Source organism: Parasteatoda tepidariorum, chromosome 6 (assembly GCF_982258835.1).
Source record: "Parasteatoda tepidariorum strain Cologne lab strain chromosome 6, Ptep-v5.0, whole genome shotgun sequence".
Taxonomy (NCBI): Eukaryota; Metazoa; Arthropoda; class Arachnida; order Araneae; family Theridiidae; genus Parasteatoda; species Parasteatoda tepidariorum.
The window spans coordinates 9,997,118-10,016,004 of NC_141760.1; the positions used below are offsets into that span (position 1 = coordinate 9,997,118).

Here is an 18,887-nt window from a genome sequence, read left to right on the forward strand (position 1 = left end):
TAATGATAAGATTTTTTCTCACTTAATGCAAATTTAACAGCTCAAAGAATAAGATTAACCTTAGACATGTAAACAATAAGTTACGAAATCAGGTAGAAAAACGTGTTTTCTTTGAAAAAAATTTCGATGGATTTGGATTCTTGGCTTTCCTAATGGAGGTACAATAATTTCTAATAGTTCTCTAATTTCTGACTGCTTTTCCTGATTGACTGAACTAAGAAGTCGCTATACAGGCGGGAGACATGCTACATGACAAATTTTCTTTCAACTATAACTGCTATTTGACGCCCGGTGGTCTGAGTGGTAGCGCTTCGCGCTCCCGCGCCACAGGTCCTGAGTTCGATCCTCGAGCCGGGCAAGGTTGACTCAGCTGTTCATCCCCTCAGTGGGTCTATAAATGAGTACCAAGCATGCTTGAGAACTAAACACCAGGGGTTCCGCTTTCGGCAGACCACCTAGCCGGAACATCTGCTCCTACACCCCAGAGCCCAAGGTCAAGAAAACTGAAATGGGCACAGTAGGCCTTGGCCCCCTATGGGCTGTCGTGCCACTGAGTTTAGTTTTTATAATAGCTATTTAAAATTTAACGTTTGGAGAAAAGTGAGTTTAGGTGAACTACGAATGGGAGTAGAGTGAACTTATTCTTCGATAATTAGTTTGCTTTTTGATATTTTGAAAACATACTTTGAGAATTTGAAGCTTTATAGTTTATTTCTATTTTTGCAGGAACTCACTTTAAACAAACATTAAACTAGTTGAAAGAGAATTTGCAATGAAATATTTTTCCCACAGTATAGTGTTCTCTTAATGTTAACTTTATGAGCATTTTACCATTAAGCGAATTAAAAACTTTTGCATTCTAGTATTAAAACTAGTTTATCCAAAGATAATTCCTCGTAAAAAACCTTTCTTATAATTACCTATTTTTAATTATTTAATTTAATGATAGAACATTTTCTAGATGTTCAGTACAGATTTTTACTTTAAAAAAAATTTACATTTTTAGTAACAAAATATAATATTTGAACAAAACCAGCCTAATTGCTAGTGAAAAATAAAATTTTAAAGAAATTGCAATCTCTCAATTTTATTTTCTAAATTTTTTTCAGATGATTTCGTTCATCTGAAAAAATTTCTGGATTTTGTCATTTAAAATTAGATAGTTTAAAAGTGCGCTAAATTTAATACAGTTTACCACAAAACTATTCGGATTAACGTTATTTCAGGTAACATTAAATAAAAATAAAGCTATTTTTGCAGGGAATCTTAGAGAAAAAAAAATTTAAAAAATGTTTCAAATTTTTTCTTTATTCTCCTAAATAGTTCCAGAGATATTGAGAAATACGCAAAAAGTGAAGTAAACATTATAAAACCTAAAAATTCGCCCGTTCTTCTGACTAAATTATGAATTTTATAATTTCCAGATTGCTGCACCTCGTATATTTTGGGGGTCAAGAGTTCGATTCCGCAGACAAAAAATTAATAATTGTTAAGAAAAGTTTTTTTTGGTCTAATTTCGTAACTTAAAACATCGCCTGCACTAATTCATTAGCATATTTAAGGTCAATCCCGTGAAATATTAATTATCGCATAAACAAAAGTTATTAAGGTGTTTAGTATTTTATTTTGCACACTGTGCAGCACGCAAAATAATAAACGGACTGTTGCCTGAATAACTTTTGATCTTATGATCGTATTTCCAAGTTTTAGAACTCAATCTTAATGGTTCTAGAGGGTGATCTCAAATATGCTGATTAATTAGTGCAGACGATGTTTTAAGTTACGAAATCAGATACAAAAGCGTACTTTCTCTAAATAAACGTATATTTTGTTTCGACGGATTCAAAGTTTTGACTCCCAAAAAATAAGGGGGTAACTGAAATATGGTCCCAATGGTTTGGTCAAGAGAGCGATTCAAAGTTTGGACCCTTTATTATAAATTTTACCTTTTACGTATTTCGCTATACCCCGAAAACTTTCTTAAACTAGATGAAAAATTGTTGCTTACAATTATAAAATTCGTTTATCCAAAGAAAGTTTCATGCAAAAAAAAGCTTTTTTCAAAAATATGAATAATTTTTTATCATTTTATTTAATAATAGTCGAAAAAAGTTTGAATTGTAAGGTACACAATTTTTTACATCATCTTAAAGAAAGTAATTTAATATGACAAAATGCAAAATCTAAGTGAAAGCTATCGAATATTCCCTAAGAATTCGAATTTTAAAAATACGACTTCTTTAAAATTCAATTTTTCAAGAACTATTCGGCTGATGTCGGACAAATTTTGTATTTTGCTATGTAAAATTACATTCTTTAAAATTATGTAAAAACTATATTCCTTAAAACTCGAAATTTTCGAATATTATTAAATATAATAATACTTTTGTACGAATATTTTTAACACATTGTGTACTGAAGAGACTGCAAATTGAATTTTTTGTGTAAATCTTTTTTTTTTTTAATTTCTAATTAGTTCGAGAAAAGGAGAAAAAGTGTACATTCGAGGATGAAGAACGGTGTGTATTCTCCTTTAAATATAAATTTGATGAAGAAAAGCAATTACTTGTCTGGGTTCAGATGAAAAAAGGTTAGTGAATCTCAGTTAAAATAGAAAACTTTGATACAATTCGTCGATGAGGTTTTTATTCTGCACACAGCTCACAAAGCCTGTTTAAAAAATAGACACAGATCACAAAAAACATGTCTAAGAAAATAGACACAGCTCAAAAAGCGTGTCTAAGAAAATAGACACAGCTCAAAAATAGGGAGATTTTTCTTTCTTAATGATTAAAACTAAACATATTGCAATGCACAACGTGAACAAGTCAGAGACTCTTAACTGTTTCGGTTTCAGTGTTTATGTTTGCCTCTTTAGTAAGGTGTTTTCCGAAAGAGGTTCAACCGTAACAAGTTCTGCTTTGTGTGTGTGTTTGAGAAAGAGAAAACATCTTCTCAAGTTTTAGAAACGGTTTTTGTTATAATCAGAGTAAAAAAGAGAACTTTATGAGAACGCTTTATGCTTCGGCTTAATGATCGGTTAACAGTTAACTACGTCACAAAATGAAAATTTGACTAGTTGTCCATTGTTGAGTTCCTGCTAAGTGCTTTTCTCGTTAACTTTTAAGTAAACATCTTCTTTTTTTCCTTTGAGAAATTTCTGCTTGGAGGTTGGCTTGTGACGTAAGCAAATGGTAGCCATTTTTTTTTCCTTTTAATTTTGTAGTTGGGTAATTTTTTTTTATTTGAAAAATAAAACCTGAGCATATTTCATCTAGAAAGAAAATTCGATTATTCGAGGTAAAAGAATTTTATCAACAATAGAAAATGAGAAACTAGAAAAGACATTTAAAAGAAATATTTTACTTTTGTCCCACATCAAAAATAGAAAAAGAAATTGTTTGTCCGTCTCAAAAATTATGCTTGAAAAGAGATGTACTATAACTCCAATCGTTTCGTGATTTATTTTATTTTATCGCCGGGTTCGAAAACCCGATCTATATCATACGAGGGACTATCGATTTTTAATACTTTAGCTTTGTAATATTAAACCCAATTCAGAAAACAGTGTGCATTTTGGATCAAACATTGGGACGAATTGAGATAGTTTCAAAATTACACAAAAATTGAGTTAGCTCTTAAATTTTCTGCTTTTTCACGGAGATGATATTCGTGAGATAAGATTACAGTCAATATTATTTTACAATCGCAATGAAGCAAAATACAAAGCACTATTTTAAATTTTGAATTTATAATCTTTACTAAACTCCTGTTTGTGAAAATTGCAACACCATGAAGGAATCGTCATAATTGAATGAAATATAATACACAGTTGAGTAGTAGTAGTACAAATAAATGATTGAACTTTCAAAGCAAACAAACAATAACAAGAGATCGAAATCAGTATTCTGTGTAGCCACCACGCTCCACAATAAGTGCTGCTACACGACGTGGTATGGAGTCAAGCAAACTTTGAATGCCTGTCTGAGGGAGAGAATTCCATACTGTTTGTATGCGTACCCAAAGTTCGTCTGTAGAAGCAACAGGACGAGGATTACGAGCGAGACGCCGACCAACGAAATCCCACACATGTTCAATCGGCGACATATCGGGGGAATACGCCGGCCAAGGTAGAAGTTGTACCTGTCGCGATGCAAGGAATGATTGAACAGTCCTAGCAATATGAGGGCGGGCATTGTCCTGTTGAAATACAGCACCTGGCAAGGCTTGAAGGAAGGGAACAGCTTGGGGCTGTAGAACTTCACTGATGTACCGGTTGCTGTTCAGATTACCCACAATTCGTAGCAATTGAGATCGTCCGTGATATGCTATGGCACCCCAGACCGTAACTCCGGGTGTTCGTCCACTGTGGCGTTCGATAACGCACTCCGGAAGATGGCGTTCACCGCCATAGCGTCTAACACGAATATGGCCATCATGGTACCACAAATTGAAGCGAGATTCGTCAGAAAACACGACACGCTGCCAATCAGCAAGCCAGTCCCTATGCTGGTTGGCCCATTGCAGCCGCATGCGGCGGAGGTTTAGCGTGAGGGGTATCCTGCATAAAGGAGTCCTTGCACGCATTTCACGCTGCAGCAAGCGTCTACGAATTGATAAAGCACACAATGAAACACCTGTACCTATTGACCACCGTGCTGCCAGTTGTCTAGAGGGAGCCGTACGGCCCGTTAGCGCAACGCCGAACAGGTGTCTATCATCGCGAGCTGGCTTGACATTTCGGGGTCCACTCCCGGATTTCCGAGTTGTCCGACACTCGTCCGTCCACTGATTTCTAACACGCATCACTGAGCTGCTGTTACGCTGCACACGAGCGGCTACTGCACGATAAGATAATCCAGCTTCACGAAAGCCGATGAATCTCCCCCGTTTAAAACTCCGTAAGTTGTTGAAATCTCGCTCTCTTTCGCCGAATAGGCATAAGTAATGACTAAGCTAACTTTTACCACTAGTAGATAACCACCGATAACCATACTCGCTTAGCTACAGCCGTCTATTTATTCGGATCCATCCGCCGTTCTGAGGGCGCTGCTCAGCATACGCATGCGCTACGGGTCTGAAATTCTAATCATTTGCATATCATGCTCTACTTTGCATTTCCTGAAAATTTCCGCTCACACGCGTAAATCCTTCTTGGTGTTGTAATTTTCACAAACATGAGTTTATATTATATTATATTATATTATATTATATTACATTACATTACATTACATTACATTACATTACATTATATTATATTATATTATATTATATTATATTATATTATATTATATTATATTATATTATATTATATTATATTATATTATATTATATTATATTATATTATATTATATTATATTATATTATATTATATTATATTATATTATATTATATTTTATTGTAATAACTAAGATTCATTAACAGATTCAGAGCTTCAGCGTGAAAGGATGCAGTTGGTATCGTGACAAACATCAATCTGATCAAACTTCGATCAAAGTTTGATTTGATTTTTCTTTTTATTCTGGAAAATAGAAGTAATTTTTTCTTCGATTCAGATAAATAAAATAACTATGAAATTCGGTCAGCACGCAAACCATCCATCAATATTTTGTTACAAAAGGAAACGTGAAATTTCCATTAGTATCATATATCCTTTTTTTTTCTAATCTAAACTGTCCTTTAAAATTAACACCATGTATAGCGTATGATCTAACCATCAAAAGTTCTCAAAGAATCATCATCAAAGAATCATCGTTCTCAAAGAATATCATGAATTTCGTGGTTTGAAGAGCTAACTTAAGTAATGCCAATTAATTAGTGCTGAGCCACGATGGCTCAGGGGATAGAGCGTTAGCCTTCCAATGAAGTGAACCGGGGTTCGATCCCGGCGATGGCTGGTCGATAAGAATTCCGCATCCGGCTTGCACCGAACACAGTGCTGACGTGAAATATCCTGAGTGGTAGGCGGATCATGGGTTAGGATCCCCTTGCCATCAGGCTAACCGTGGGAGGTTCTCGTGGTCTTCCTTTCCATGTAACGCAAATGCGGGTTAGTTCCATCAAAAAGTCCTCCACGAAGGTAAATTTCTCCCCATTCTTGATGCAGGAGTTCCCTTGTCTTCTGGATTGGATTCAAAATTATAAGGCAACTGAGTTGAATATTCGTAGTCGTAAACCTAAAAATTGGGTCGGCTGTTCAACGACGGTTGTAAAATTAATTAGTACTAACTACTCTTTAAAAATGATCTATAGTACAACCAAAAAGTTTGGCCTGAATAGCTTGCCTGATAGGGCGTTGGTGCCATGTCCAAAAGATCGTGAGTTCGATGCCCGCCGGCTGAAGACTCCCTGTGTACAAAATGATAACTGGTAAACGTTAAATCTATCGGGGTCACAAAATCCTCCAAGTTCCCATGACAAATTAATACCTCGAAGGTTACTGAATTGTCGGTTGATCATTCTGGTTCAGATCAATATTATGATCGGCGGATGGATCGTTTGGGAATGTGTTCCCCTTGTAAAACGGGCTGTGACGTATATGTGTGGAAGAATTCGAATTCTTGGCCTTAGATGGCTCCACTGGAAAACCAAAAGATGCACACCCCTCTGCCTTAAAATAGGCTTGTTAGTATTGACCAGTTGCATAAGACAACAACAACTAAAAAATCTCTTAAAAGCTCGTTCTCCATAAACTTTTCTAGCGACGTCATACGGTATTAAATTTAAACATATTATATTTACTAAATCTATTGCAGCAGTTTGCTGGAAAAGTTTATTTATTAGCAAATGAAAGTTTTCCAAATCTGTGAGAATTTGGCACAAAATTTACATTAATGTTTCGGAGTACATTTCGGAAGTTCTGATTTTCTAGAAAATGTGGTCTCAATAGCTTAGTTTATACGATATCCTTTCAATAAATTTTAATCACTCCGTCGTGTTTACAAAACTTATGGTGAGTATTGAAAGCATTGTTTTCCCCAAAGGTACGATGGTAAAAAGATAATTTTTTATTCTGATTATTTGATTACGTGATAGTTCTTTCCTAAGCAATGAAATAGAATGGGTATTTAAATGACTTCCAGGACACAGGGAAAGAATCGAAAATATATAAGTGTTTTGAGAAAACTCATAAAACTATTTATTTTTTGTAACAGCTGAAAGTATGCTTATTTATTTAATTTTTCCAGAGTGTCCAGTCCCAGTGGCCATCGTTGCCATTGTTTCTGGTGTAGTTGGAGGAGTCGTGGCCACGGGTCTATTCTTACTAATGTTGTGGAAAGCCCTAACGGTGGTCTATGACAGACGAGAATTGGCCAAGTTTGAAAAGGAACTTAAAATGGCAAAATGGAACCAAGTAAGATATTTAATTTGCTATCACTTTATCTCTATGAGCCTCGGTGACTTAGTGGTTAAGGCACTGGGGTTCGATCCCCACTGACGGGTTGCAGCCCACACAGCTTCAGATCTATGAGTACCAGCTTGTCTGGGAAGTAAAGACGTGCAGTGCTGACCACATTGCCACATCATACCGTTGGTCACACATTATCCTCCATGACCCCCTTGGTCCACAACGGGCTGTTGAGGAAATGCTTTACTTTTTTTTTATTTTCATAGCAGCATCATTGCTTGTTAAATAATCACATATAGTATAAATATGATTTAGTTTTTCATCTTTATTCCCAAGATTGAAAGCCTATTTCTGTTGAGAGTTTGCATAAAAAAATTTCCAAAAACTTGCGTTGTTGGATTGATCTTAATCTACCGGGTGCGAATTGACAAAACATACCGTAGATTATAAACTAGGCGATTGCAAGTGGAATTGGCGATGGATTACGCGTAAATGTGGTGGCTGGAGAAGCTATGCGAAGATAGCCCCCGAAAATGAGGAAAATCAAAAATTCAAACTGCATTCGTTTGACCATTTTTTGACCACAAATGACCACCTTTTAAATTTTTTTGACCACCTTTATTTTGGACATAATCCTGAAAATTAAATTCGGGGGCTAACTTCGCATTTTCACGCCAAATGAATAAAAATCAAATTTTTATATTGTATTCGTTTGACCACTTTTTGACCACAAATGACCACCCTTTAATTTTTTTTGACCACCCTTATTTTGGATATAATCCCAAAAATTAAATTCGGGGGCTAACTTCGCATTTTCACGCCATATGAATAAAATTCAAATTTTTATATTGTATTCGTTTGACCACTTTTTGACCACAAATGACCACCCTTTAACTTTTTTTGACCACCCTTATTTTGGACACAATCCTAAAAATTAAATTCGGGGGCTAACTTCGCATTTTTTCAAAAAATAAATAAAAGTTCAATTTTTATATTGTATTCGTTTGACCATTTTTTGACCACAAATGACCACCCTTTAAATTTTTTTGACCACCCTTATTTTGGACATAATCCCAAAAATTAAATTCGGGGGCTAACTTCGCATTTTCACGCCATATGAATAAAAATCAAATTTTTATATTGTATTCGTTTGACCACTTTTTGACCACAAATGACCACCCTTTAACTTTTTTTGACCACCCTTATTTTGGACATAATCCCAAAAATTAAATTCGGGGGCTAACTTCGCATTTTCACGCCATATGAATAAAAATCAAATTTTTATATTGTATTCGTTTGACCACTTTTTGACCACAAATGACCACCCTTTAACTTTTTTTGACCACCCTTATTTTGGACATAATCCTGAAAATTAAATTCGGGGGCTAACTTCGCATTTTTTCAAAAAATAAATAAAAGTTCAATTTTTATATTGTATTCGTTTGACCATTTTTTGACCACAAATGACCACCCTTTAAATTTTTTTGACCACCCTTATTTTGGACATAATCCAAAAAATTAAATTCGGGGGCTAACTTCGCATTTTCACGCCATATGAATAAAAATCAAATTTTTATATCGTATTCGTTTGACCACTTTTTGACCACAAATGACCACCCTTTAACTTTTTTTGACCACCCTTATTTTGGACATAATCCTAAAAATTAAATTCGGGGGCTAACTTCGCATTTTTTCAAAAAATAAATAAAAGTTCAATTTTTATATTGTATTCGTTTGACCATTTTTTGACCACAAATGACCACCCTTTAAATTTATGCAACATCATAAAAAATTATGCAACAGCTGGTTTTACAAGAAATTTCTACAAAGATAGAGCTCTAATTTTAATGAATATAATAAATAGCGATAACTGCAGTATTTTAAACTGCGCAATTAATATTGGATCAATTATAAATCAGTTGTTTAAAGTAACTCCATCAGCAAACGAAACTGGCATGTGTCCTCACTGTGGAATTTTGAAGAAAGATTATACTTTGATTGAAATTCCTTATGATGAAATTATTGAGCTATGTTTGAAAGAGTACATTGAAACCTTTGTGGAACAATATTTCTTGGATAAAAAACTGAAATGTCCCAATTGCGAATCAGATATGACAAAGAAAAAAGAGCCTGGTATCCATATATTCTGCGACATAGAAATTGTTCAACAGTTTCGCCAACATCACAATGAACAGACGGTACTTCAAGATATACCAGAAAAAATATTGATTCAGAAACAGCAGTATATATTAGCTGGATTCGTACAGTATATGGGACCAATCGAGCACAATTCAATAGGACATTATATTTCCTTTTGCAGACGAATACGGAATTCCTGGGAAATACGAGATGATATGCTAGGTGAACGTAAACTTTTAAATGATTCATTAAATAAAAAAATTAATCCACATATTTTGGTCTATACAAATTATGAAGATTAGTCGAATTAATCTTTTTAAATACTGTTCGAATTTTTCATAAGTAGTTGTTTAATGTAGTGCACAGAAAGAAAACATATTTTCTTAATAACTAATGATCATTTGATCGGATTTTCAATTTGATCATAAGATCAAAAGATTTCAAGGTGTTCGCTTTCTTTGGGACTCTTAACAATTGAAAATTAATTAAATTGTAAAATACGAAAAAGAAAGTTTTGATATTAAACTATAAATATTAAAATATTTGTCTTTTCTGAAACTTAAATTTCAATGGGTCTACGAGACTTCGAATTGTTCAATTGTTAAAATAGTAACGAAATGATTCATGAAAGAATACCTTTTGAAAAATGTGTTAATACACGATTGGATTTACTTCTATTTTATGTTTTTTTTAGTGCTTTTAACAATATGTCTTAATTTCATTTCATTTGTACATACTTTACATATGTTCTTACTTGTATTAGAGTAATTATTTAACACATTTATTTGGTTACAACATTGTGAAAAAAATACCTTTCTATTTGTAATTGCTAAAATTCTAATAATGATTAAGACTATGTTTCTATTTTGTATATAATTATTTCTATATTTTTCAAAAATCAATGTTTTTAAAAATAAAATGCCTAAATGCTAATGAAGAATTCTTAGATAGTAAAACTAAATAATACTTGTTATTGTATGCTAATTTAATATATAACTAATTTTATGTACCATGGCTAAAGAAGAATAACTATTTACTATTTACTATCTATATATATATAATGTTAATGCGAGCTAATACACTACTGAAGAAAAAGACGTTATGGTTGGTTTCTAAAATAACTTTATTGCTATGAAACTATTTCTACTCTTTTATAGAGGAAATATGTTAAATTTTTTATATCATTATTGAGAAAAATGTTTTTAAACAGTATAACTACTTAATAATTGTTTTAGAAATGTTTTAGATTTACTACATCTTATTAAACTTTTATTTTTCTACTTGTAAAACAATTTTAAAATAACATTGCAGAAAATAAAGATACGATTAATGTGAACAAAACTTATACAAATAGTTTTTAGCATTCCTCGTTTTTATGGATTATAATCATTGCATTTGAAGTACATAGTCGTTTTGGAACTTATTTTTAAAATTTTTATATTGCAAGAAAAAGTTTTTGATCATTACTACGTTTAGATGTCAGCTATAATTAAAATATATTATATTGATATCGCTAAAAGAAAGACTGAAATAAGAATTGTCGAAAAAACTTCAAGATCGTCATTTGTAGTTAAAAATGTTGCGCAGTTGAACGAGTGCTGTTGAAATTTGTTATTTTCCTGAATTTTGGGGACTAACTTCACGCCAGTTTTATCTTTAGGAATATGTCCAAAATAAGGGTGGTCAAAAAAAAAATTAAAGGGTCATTTGTGGTCAAACGAGTACAATATAAAAATTGGATTTTTATATATTTTTCGAAAAAATGCGAAGTTAGCCCCCGAATTTAGTTTTTGGGATTGTGTCCTAAATAAGGGTGGTCAAAAAAAATTAAAGGGTGGTCATTAGTGGTCAAACGAATACAATATAAAAATTTGATTTTTATTTATTTTCGTGAAAATGCGAAGTTAGCCCCCGAATTTAATTTTTAGGATTATGTCCAAAATAAGGGTGGTCAAAAAAAAATTAAAGGGTGGTCATTTGTGGTCAAAAAGTGGTCAAACAAAAACAATATAAAAATTTGATTCTTATTTATTTTTTGAAAAAATGCGAAGTTAGCCCCCGAATTTAACTTTTAGGATTGTGTCCAAAATAAGGGTGGTCAAAAAAAAATTAAAGGGTGGTCATTTGTGGTCAAAAAGTGGTCAAACAAAAACAATATAAAAATTTGATTCTTATTTATTTTTTGAAAAAATGCGAAGTTAGCCCCCGAATTTAACTTTTAGGATTGTGTCCAAAATAAGGGTGGTCAAAAAAAATTAAAGGGTGGTCATTTGTGGTCAAAAAGTGGTCAAACGAATACAATATAAAAATTTGATTTTTATTCATATGGCGTGAAAATGCGAAGTTAACCCCCGAATTTAATTTTTACGATTATGTCCAAAATAAGGGTGGTCAAAAAAAGTTAAAGGGTGGTCATTTGTGGTCAAAAAGTGGTCAAACGAATACAATATAAAAATTTGATTTTTATTCATATGGCGTGAAAATGCGAAGTTAGCCCCCGAATTTTATTTTTGGGATTATATCCAAAATAAGGGTGGTCAAAAAAAATTAAAGGGTGGTCATTTGTGGTCAAAAAGTGGTCAAACGAATACAATATAAAAATCGGAATTTTATTTATTTTTCGAAAAAATGTGGAGTTAGACCCCTAATTTAATTTTTAGGATTATATCCAAAATAAGGGTGGTCAAAAAAAATTAAAGGGTGGTCATTTGTGGTCAAAAAGTGGTCAAACGAATACAATATAAAAATCGGAATTTTATTTATTTTTCGAAAAAATGCGAAGTTAGCCCCCGAATTTAATTTTCAGGATTATGTCCAAAATAAGGGTGGTCAAAAAAATTTAAAAGGTGGTCATTTGTGGTCAAAAAATGGTCAAACGAATGCAGTTTGAATTTTTGATTTTCCTCATTTTCGGGGGCTATCTTCGCATAGCTGGTGGGAGAACGAAATTGCATTAACCTAAACAGTGAAATTCGATATTTTTTTCCTCCTCCTCGACTAGCCATGATGAATAAAAATAACTCATTAATTCATTTTAGTAGAGAATTAAAAAAGAAAATAACCTTTTTATTCTTAGGATCACGTTACAAATAAACTGTATTTATATTTTATTAAGCGCAATAATTTATAATTTATAAAACGATCTAGTTTCTTGATATAACAGATTTAATTTTTTTTACAAGAATTGCGTTTGTGAAGAAATAAAAAAAATTTATTATTGGACGAATCACAAAAAATAACGTAACATTTCAATACCATGTTTTATTGGAACGCTATTTTAAAGAATTAATTCTATTTAACTTTTATTGTAAGAAAACATAACCTGTTTTAATTTAGTGATTTTCTCTGTTGAATCAATCTTCATAAAAGAATAATGTAAACTTTTTTATGAACATTTTTTTTAGAAATTAACAAAGACATATTATTTATTAGAAAAAAAATTGGAGTATTTAAAAATGTTATCACGCTTTAAAGTAAAAATTTCTTGCAAATGAAAAAATCGATATTTTTAAAATTTTAAAGTAATCGGAAATTCGCTAGTGAAAAAAGAAATATGTGAAATAACTTCAAGAAGGGAAAAATGTACAAATGAAGGGATTTTCTTCAATGATCTATATCGCGTTTGTTTTATTACTAGAAGCATTTATTGTAAAAAAATATTTATTAAATAACTCTTTTTTCAATGGGATGAGATCTTAAACTTCGTGAAAAATTGACTCAATTCCTTAATATATATAAAAGTCCGTAAATACTTCATTTATTATGGTGGTCATAGATACCTTGATACTCTTTCAGTATAAGAATAATAAATGCAATTAATAGAAAATGCACAATTTTAAAAAAAATATATTTGTTTTACATAGATTGGGTGCAGGTTATTCTGCAACGATCATACGTAGCATAAATTTATAGATTCCTAAATACTGTTATATGAATTAGGTAATTAAAACATAATTAAAAAATAACAGAATTAAAAAATAAAATAATTAAAAAAATAACAGAATTAAAAATAAAATAATTAAAAAAATTTTCAACCTTTAATTTAAAACTTCCTGTTGTCAAGTATTAATAATAATTATAATTTTTAACAACTTTTTTAAACAAAAATTTTTAATTCTCAAACTTAATACTATCCTTCATATGAAATATTCGAAAATTTGTAAAAGAAAAAGTATATTTTAAAATTGAGCCATTGGCGACAACTGAGGTCAGATGTATATACTGAGTTTAAATAAATTATATATTATAGAACTCACATTTAGGACTTAGATCAATTTATTATCAGTTCATAAAAGTGTTTTTTAATAAATAAATGTAGTGATTGTTTGATTTATAATTGTAAGTCCTGAGTGTTTAATGTTAAGTTATGTTTCCTTTGAAATAATTTTTGAACTATGCAAAGCAGGGCGACATTCATTTCAACTTAAAATGATAAAAACTTTAAATGAAATACTTTAAGAAAAATACCTTCTAAATAAGATTTAAATAAAAGGCAATCACTTCGCCTGAATGATCTTGTAAAGAATTCTAAACTTTTTAATTTTACAAGTTAGGTGAAAAGTAAATATCTTACAATAGTGGTAGGGAATGAAGGAAATTCTAAATTAAATGAACATTAAAACATTGAGTGCAAAAATTTTCAATTCACTTAAAAGTTCACTGGAAAGTACCCAAGATATGGTGAAATGCGCAAAAAGTAAGGTTAACACTAAGGGGTCCTAACATTGCATTGCTTTCCTGACCAAACTATTGGGATAATATTTCCAGATTGCGGCAACCCCTATATACTGGGGATCAAAAATCCGAATACGCAGGAAAAAAAATTCTCAAAGTGGGCTCGTTTCAGTGTCTGATTTCCGAACTTAAAATATATTGTCTGCTATAATTAAGCGACATATTTGAATTCACCCTCTCGATCCATTAAGATTGAGTCCTAGAACGTAAACATCTGATCATTAGATCAAAAGTTAGTTTTAGATTTTTGTTTACTGCTCACTGTACACTAAAACGTGATTTTTTTTTCTTTTGAAATTTCGATTTTAATGCCATTACTTCAATCTCTTTCGGGTTGTGCTTACTTTATAAATTTAATCTCAACTATATTTTTCTCTTCACTTTTAAACTGTAAAGACTTTTTCTCCATTTGTAAATTATGAAAAAAATCATTAATCTGATTGCGTAAACAGTTAATTCATTAAAATTGGACATTCTCAATTAATTCCTTTCAATAGTCATTTATATTATTAATAATAATTATTTACACAAAATTATAATGAAGGAAAGTTTGATTAGAAATTTAAAAGTTTTTGCAGCTATAATTAGGGAATTTCTGTCGATCAAGTAATTTTTTTTTTCCGGAGCAAAATTCATTTTTATTTAAAAGGGAACAATACTGACTTAATATTTATACAATAAAAGACTCTCTGATCGTTAACACCGATGACAGGAGAAATTTTCAATTTTTTCTTTTCCACAAAAATTTTAAAACTTAAATTGTTGTTCTTTCATTATAAAGCAATCGTATAATATTCTCGTATCATGTAAAACTTTATAACGAAGTTACTTATCTACCGTTTTGCAGTTATAAAATGAAATAATTATTAAATTATACTTGCATTTTAAAATGTAATACTCAATTGTTCAATGAATTTTACGATTATTATTATAAAACTGCGTATAATGAACATTTCAATTAAAATAATTAGTACAAAATAGCTGCTGAAAATTCTCTTAAACATTTATAAATATTATACATTTATAAATTTCAGCTTTTCGCAATATTGCTAAATAATCTCTACGTCGAAAAATATTTAAAGAATTTCATAATAACAGAAAATTAAATAAAATTTTAAGAGAATTGTAAATGGTTATCAAGCAGAACCATTAAGTTTAATTAGTGAATGTAGAATTGGAAACTAAGTCTCTGCTAAACAATAAAAAAAAATTTTAATCTTTTAAGTAAACAAACTTTATTATAATAATCATTTCTTTATTAAGGACTAAAGGTTACTGTGAAATTATTAATTCGAATTAGTGGATGAGTAGGAAAAGAATTTCATTACTCGAAATACATTTAATGAAAGTTATGAAACTATAGAATATGTAATAATTCGTAATTTTTCTATCTTAGTTCTATTACGACCTTTTAAAAAACGCTAATAAACACAATTTAGTCAACAGATACAAACGATTATGCCGGCGCTATAACAAAAAAATACGCTTTATATTTTATTTGATGCAGAAGAATCAAATGAAGACCCGCTTAATTGAAATGTCGCACCCATATCTAACTTGTTGAATGTTATGAGATACCGAAAACAAAACAAAATCATAAGCACACAGCTGTTTGGCGATTTGCGAGAACGCTCCTTTAATGCCAATAGAAATTTTCGCCAACCCTTTGCAATCTACGGTATGTTTTGTCAATTCGCCTACCGGGTATATAAATTATATTATATCACTTTGCATAGATAACTAAAATTATGTATAAAATGAGAAGTTTATGAGAGTACATATATCTGAGCTTTTGAGTTGCATAGAATGAAGAAATCATGACCTCATACCCCTTCTTGATTTACTCGATGGTTAAGGGACTCTATCTATAAGCCATACAGGGTCTGTTCAACATCTCCTGGAGGAAAGGAGGCTTCAGTACGGATAGATTTAGTAGTTCAACGTAACGAACATAAACTGCGCAGTGGATGAAAAATAAGAAATATGTCACTACGTTCGGGCTACCAATCTGCGTAGTGGAAGTTAAAACGAAAGATTTCATTGTTTTTGGACTATTAAAGGATCAAATTTCTTGTTCATCGTAGACTGTGCTGAGGTCTCCTCTTTTCTAGGAGATATTGGTCTGTTTCATGTCATCATTGAGATTGGTGCAGGAACGAGTAGTTCAACTATTAGTTATCTTTTATGCTGAGACATTTTAGAATGGCCGCCTCCAACTTGAATACCTAGCATCCTTTAAGAAAATCATTGTTCTCCAGTGAGTTCCTGTCCATTGCGGGGTTGCGGGTAATGAAAATGCAGACTACTTAGCAAAAAAAGGGTGCCTTAATTATTCAGGACTTCTGCGCACCTTATGCCCTTCTGTTCCATCAAACAGCTTATTAAGAGGACCTTTAGGACCTGTGCTCATGAAGAGCTTATCGACCGTACTTCTACTAACTCTCTACCATCCCTAAATTTGCGAAATGGCCCAAGACGAAGAGCGGTGTCTGAATTCCGCTTGGCCACCGGTCGTGACTGTCTGCGGAAACATCTGTCTAGATTTGGTACCGTTCCCTCCCCGGGTATGCACTCTTTGCAGTTCTGGGGAGGGCATGGACTCCACGCACCTTCTCCGCTGCTCTGCACTTTGTAAGAATTCTATCACTGAGCGCTATTGGGAAGCTAGAGGCATGTTGTGATTAATGGACTTTGTTGCAGCATCTTTTTGTTTCTGTTCCTATTTTATTCGATGTTTATGTCTGCTGATACTGTCTATAATCTATCATTGGAAATGAAAAATAAATTTTTAGTATGTGGATCAAGTATAGTCAGTATATCTTTTCTGCTAGAAGTTGAACACTTTGTCCTCCCATTCCATTTCGGCTCAAATATTGTATTAACAATTTAAAATTGTTCACCTGTGCATTCCGTAAGAAAAATATAATTTTTTTTGTTGTTGTAAATATTATGTATTTCTTTGCATTTCAGCATACAAATCCGCTGTACAAGGAAGTGGGAAAACCCACCTACCAGAATCCAGCCTACGGTGGAGGAGCACAATTTCATTTAACAGAACTTCATTAGAAAGATGCAGAATGATCGGATTTGTAGTGTCTTGTTCAATACAGAAGCAAACAGTGCCTGACATTTTTTTTTTTAAGTGTATAGCTTGGCGTAAGGAAAAGGATTGCTGACTTTAACTGATTAAATATCAATATTTATTTTTCAGACTTTGTTCCGAATCTACTTAAGAACGTCTAAAAAAAATAGGGCTTAGCTTATTTTAGTACTCTACCATAAACTTTGAAGAAATTTATTTATTTGCAAGGTTCACGGAACAAAAAATAGTTAAATTTAAAAAAATAACATTAAAAAAAGTTTCATTGAGTAGGGGAGAGTGGGGTCAATTGTAACAGGGGTACGATTGTAACAGAGCAAATATTTCGAGTGTCGGGTTCTAGATTTGGTTCCTAGGTGGCGAACAAGGTGTATTTAATAAATCTACATGTACACCCCTGCTGGCAACCATTTTTATGTACTTTTGAAAGAGTTACATCACAAAAGATATTTTCACGCTACGTAAGTACTTTTTTTTGGTATTAGAATATTACATTGTAACAAAGTAATTTTGTTTAAACAAATAAAAATTATTAACCGAATATGTAAGTGGATACCTTAATTAACATTTTGAAAAAAAAAAAGATTAGTTTTGTTAATTAACTAGCATTGTTTTTAACAAATGAAGCTGAAATGGCGTCTTGGGGACAATTGTAACAATAAGTAAAGGGACGATTGTAACAGCTGAAAATAAATAATTTTATGTTTACAAACCATTACTTAACTCTTTAAGAACCACCAATGTTTCCTATATCATTTATATTATGTTGCATGTGCATTATTTCATTTGTCACCTTTCACAGCATAAATTAAAATTTTTAACCCCTTAAAGTTTAACCCTTTAGGTCTCTGCTCATCATTATTTTGACTCCTAAAACATCATTACTATTTTGATCAATAAAAAAATATATCACAACTATGATAATATGTATAATTAACTATATTTTAGTTGAATTTATGAACTGTTACAATTGACCCCGTAAGTGGGGACAATTGTAACAAGTGCACGACTGTCAAAAATTGTTAATAACTGATATAATAACATTTAAAATAAGGTATTTTTTTTCTAGTAGAGGATAGTCTACTTTACTCGTCAGTCAATTAATACTAATAATATATTGGAATTTTTGTCAGTTAAAAATAGTTAAGTAAAAAACGTTACAATTGACCCCACTCTCCCCTACTGCATAGTCACTCTTGGGCTTGATAATCACCTGGATTCGGGTAAGAAGTGAATTTACAAGGTTTAGCCTGTTCTGTCGCATCCAGTTTAGGTCACTCACGGAGAATTTGGTCTCACAAATATAGCAATCTGTGCGGATTAGTGCGTTGCCCCACCTATTTTCTCGGTGTTCAGTTCCAGGGATTTCGCCTGCCAATCAAGTTGTCATAGGATGTAAATGCTCATGAAACTGGTTTCCTACTCTTTTAGCCTAATCAAAATTGAAAAATACGCGTGGAAACAGTAAAATGCTCACTAAACTGCTTTTGCACTAAATGCTAAAACAAACGTATGTATAAAATACACTAAAATGAGAATAAGAAAATAAACAAAAATATCACTGTC

General features: G+C 31.8%; 1 protein-coding gene across 2 annotated transcripts in view; it reads left to right on the forward strand.

Annotated features, from left to right (window-relative positions):
• The window catches only part of LOC107451743 (integrin beta-PS), a 50,613-nt gene extending 31,726 nt beyond the window's left edge, over positions 1-18,887 (forward strand). Inside the window, exons 19-22 of one of the 2 annotated variants that reach the window (XM_087165402.1) lie at positions 2,477-2,590; positions 7,188-7,354; positions 17,192-17,600; positions 18,512-18,887. In XM_087165402.1, the coding sequence (XP_087021528.1) occupies positions 2,477-2,590; positions 7,188-7,354; positions 17,192-17,287 (377 nt within the window). In that variant the 3' untranslated portion in view covers positions 17,288-17,600; positions 18,512-18,887. The remainder of the gene's footprint in view (positions 1-2,476; positions 2,591-7,187; positions 7,355-17,191; positions 17,601-18,511) is intronic. The other variant, XM_087165403.1, reaches the window with a different exon arrangement.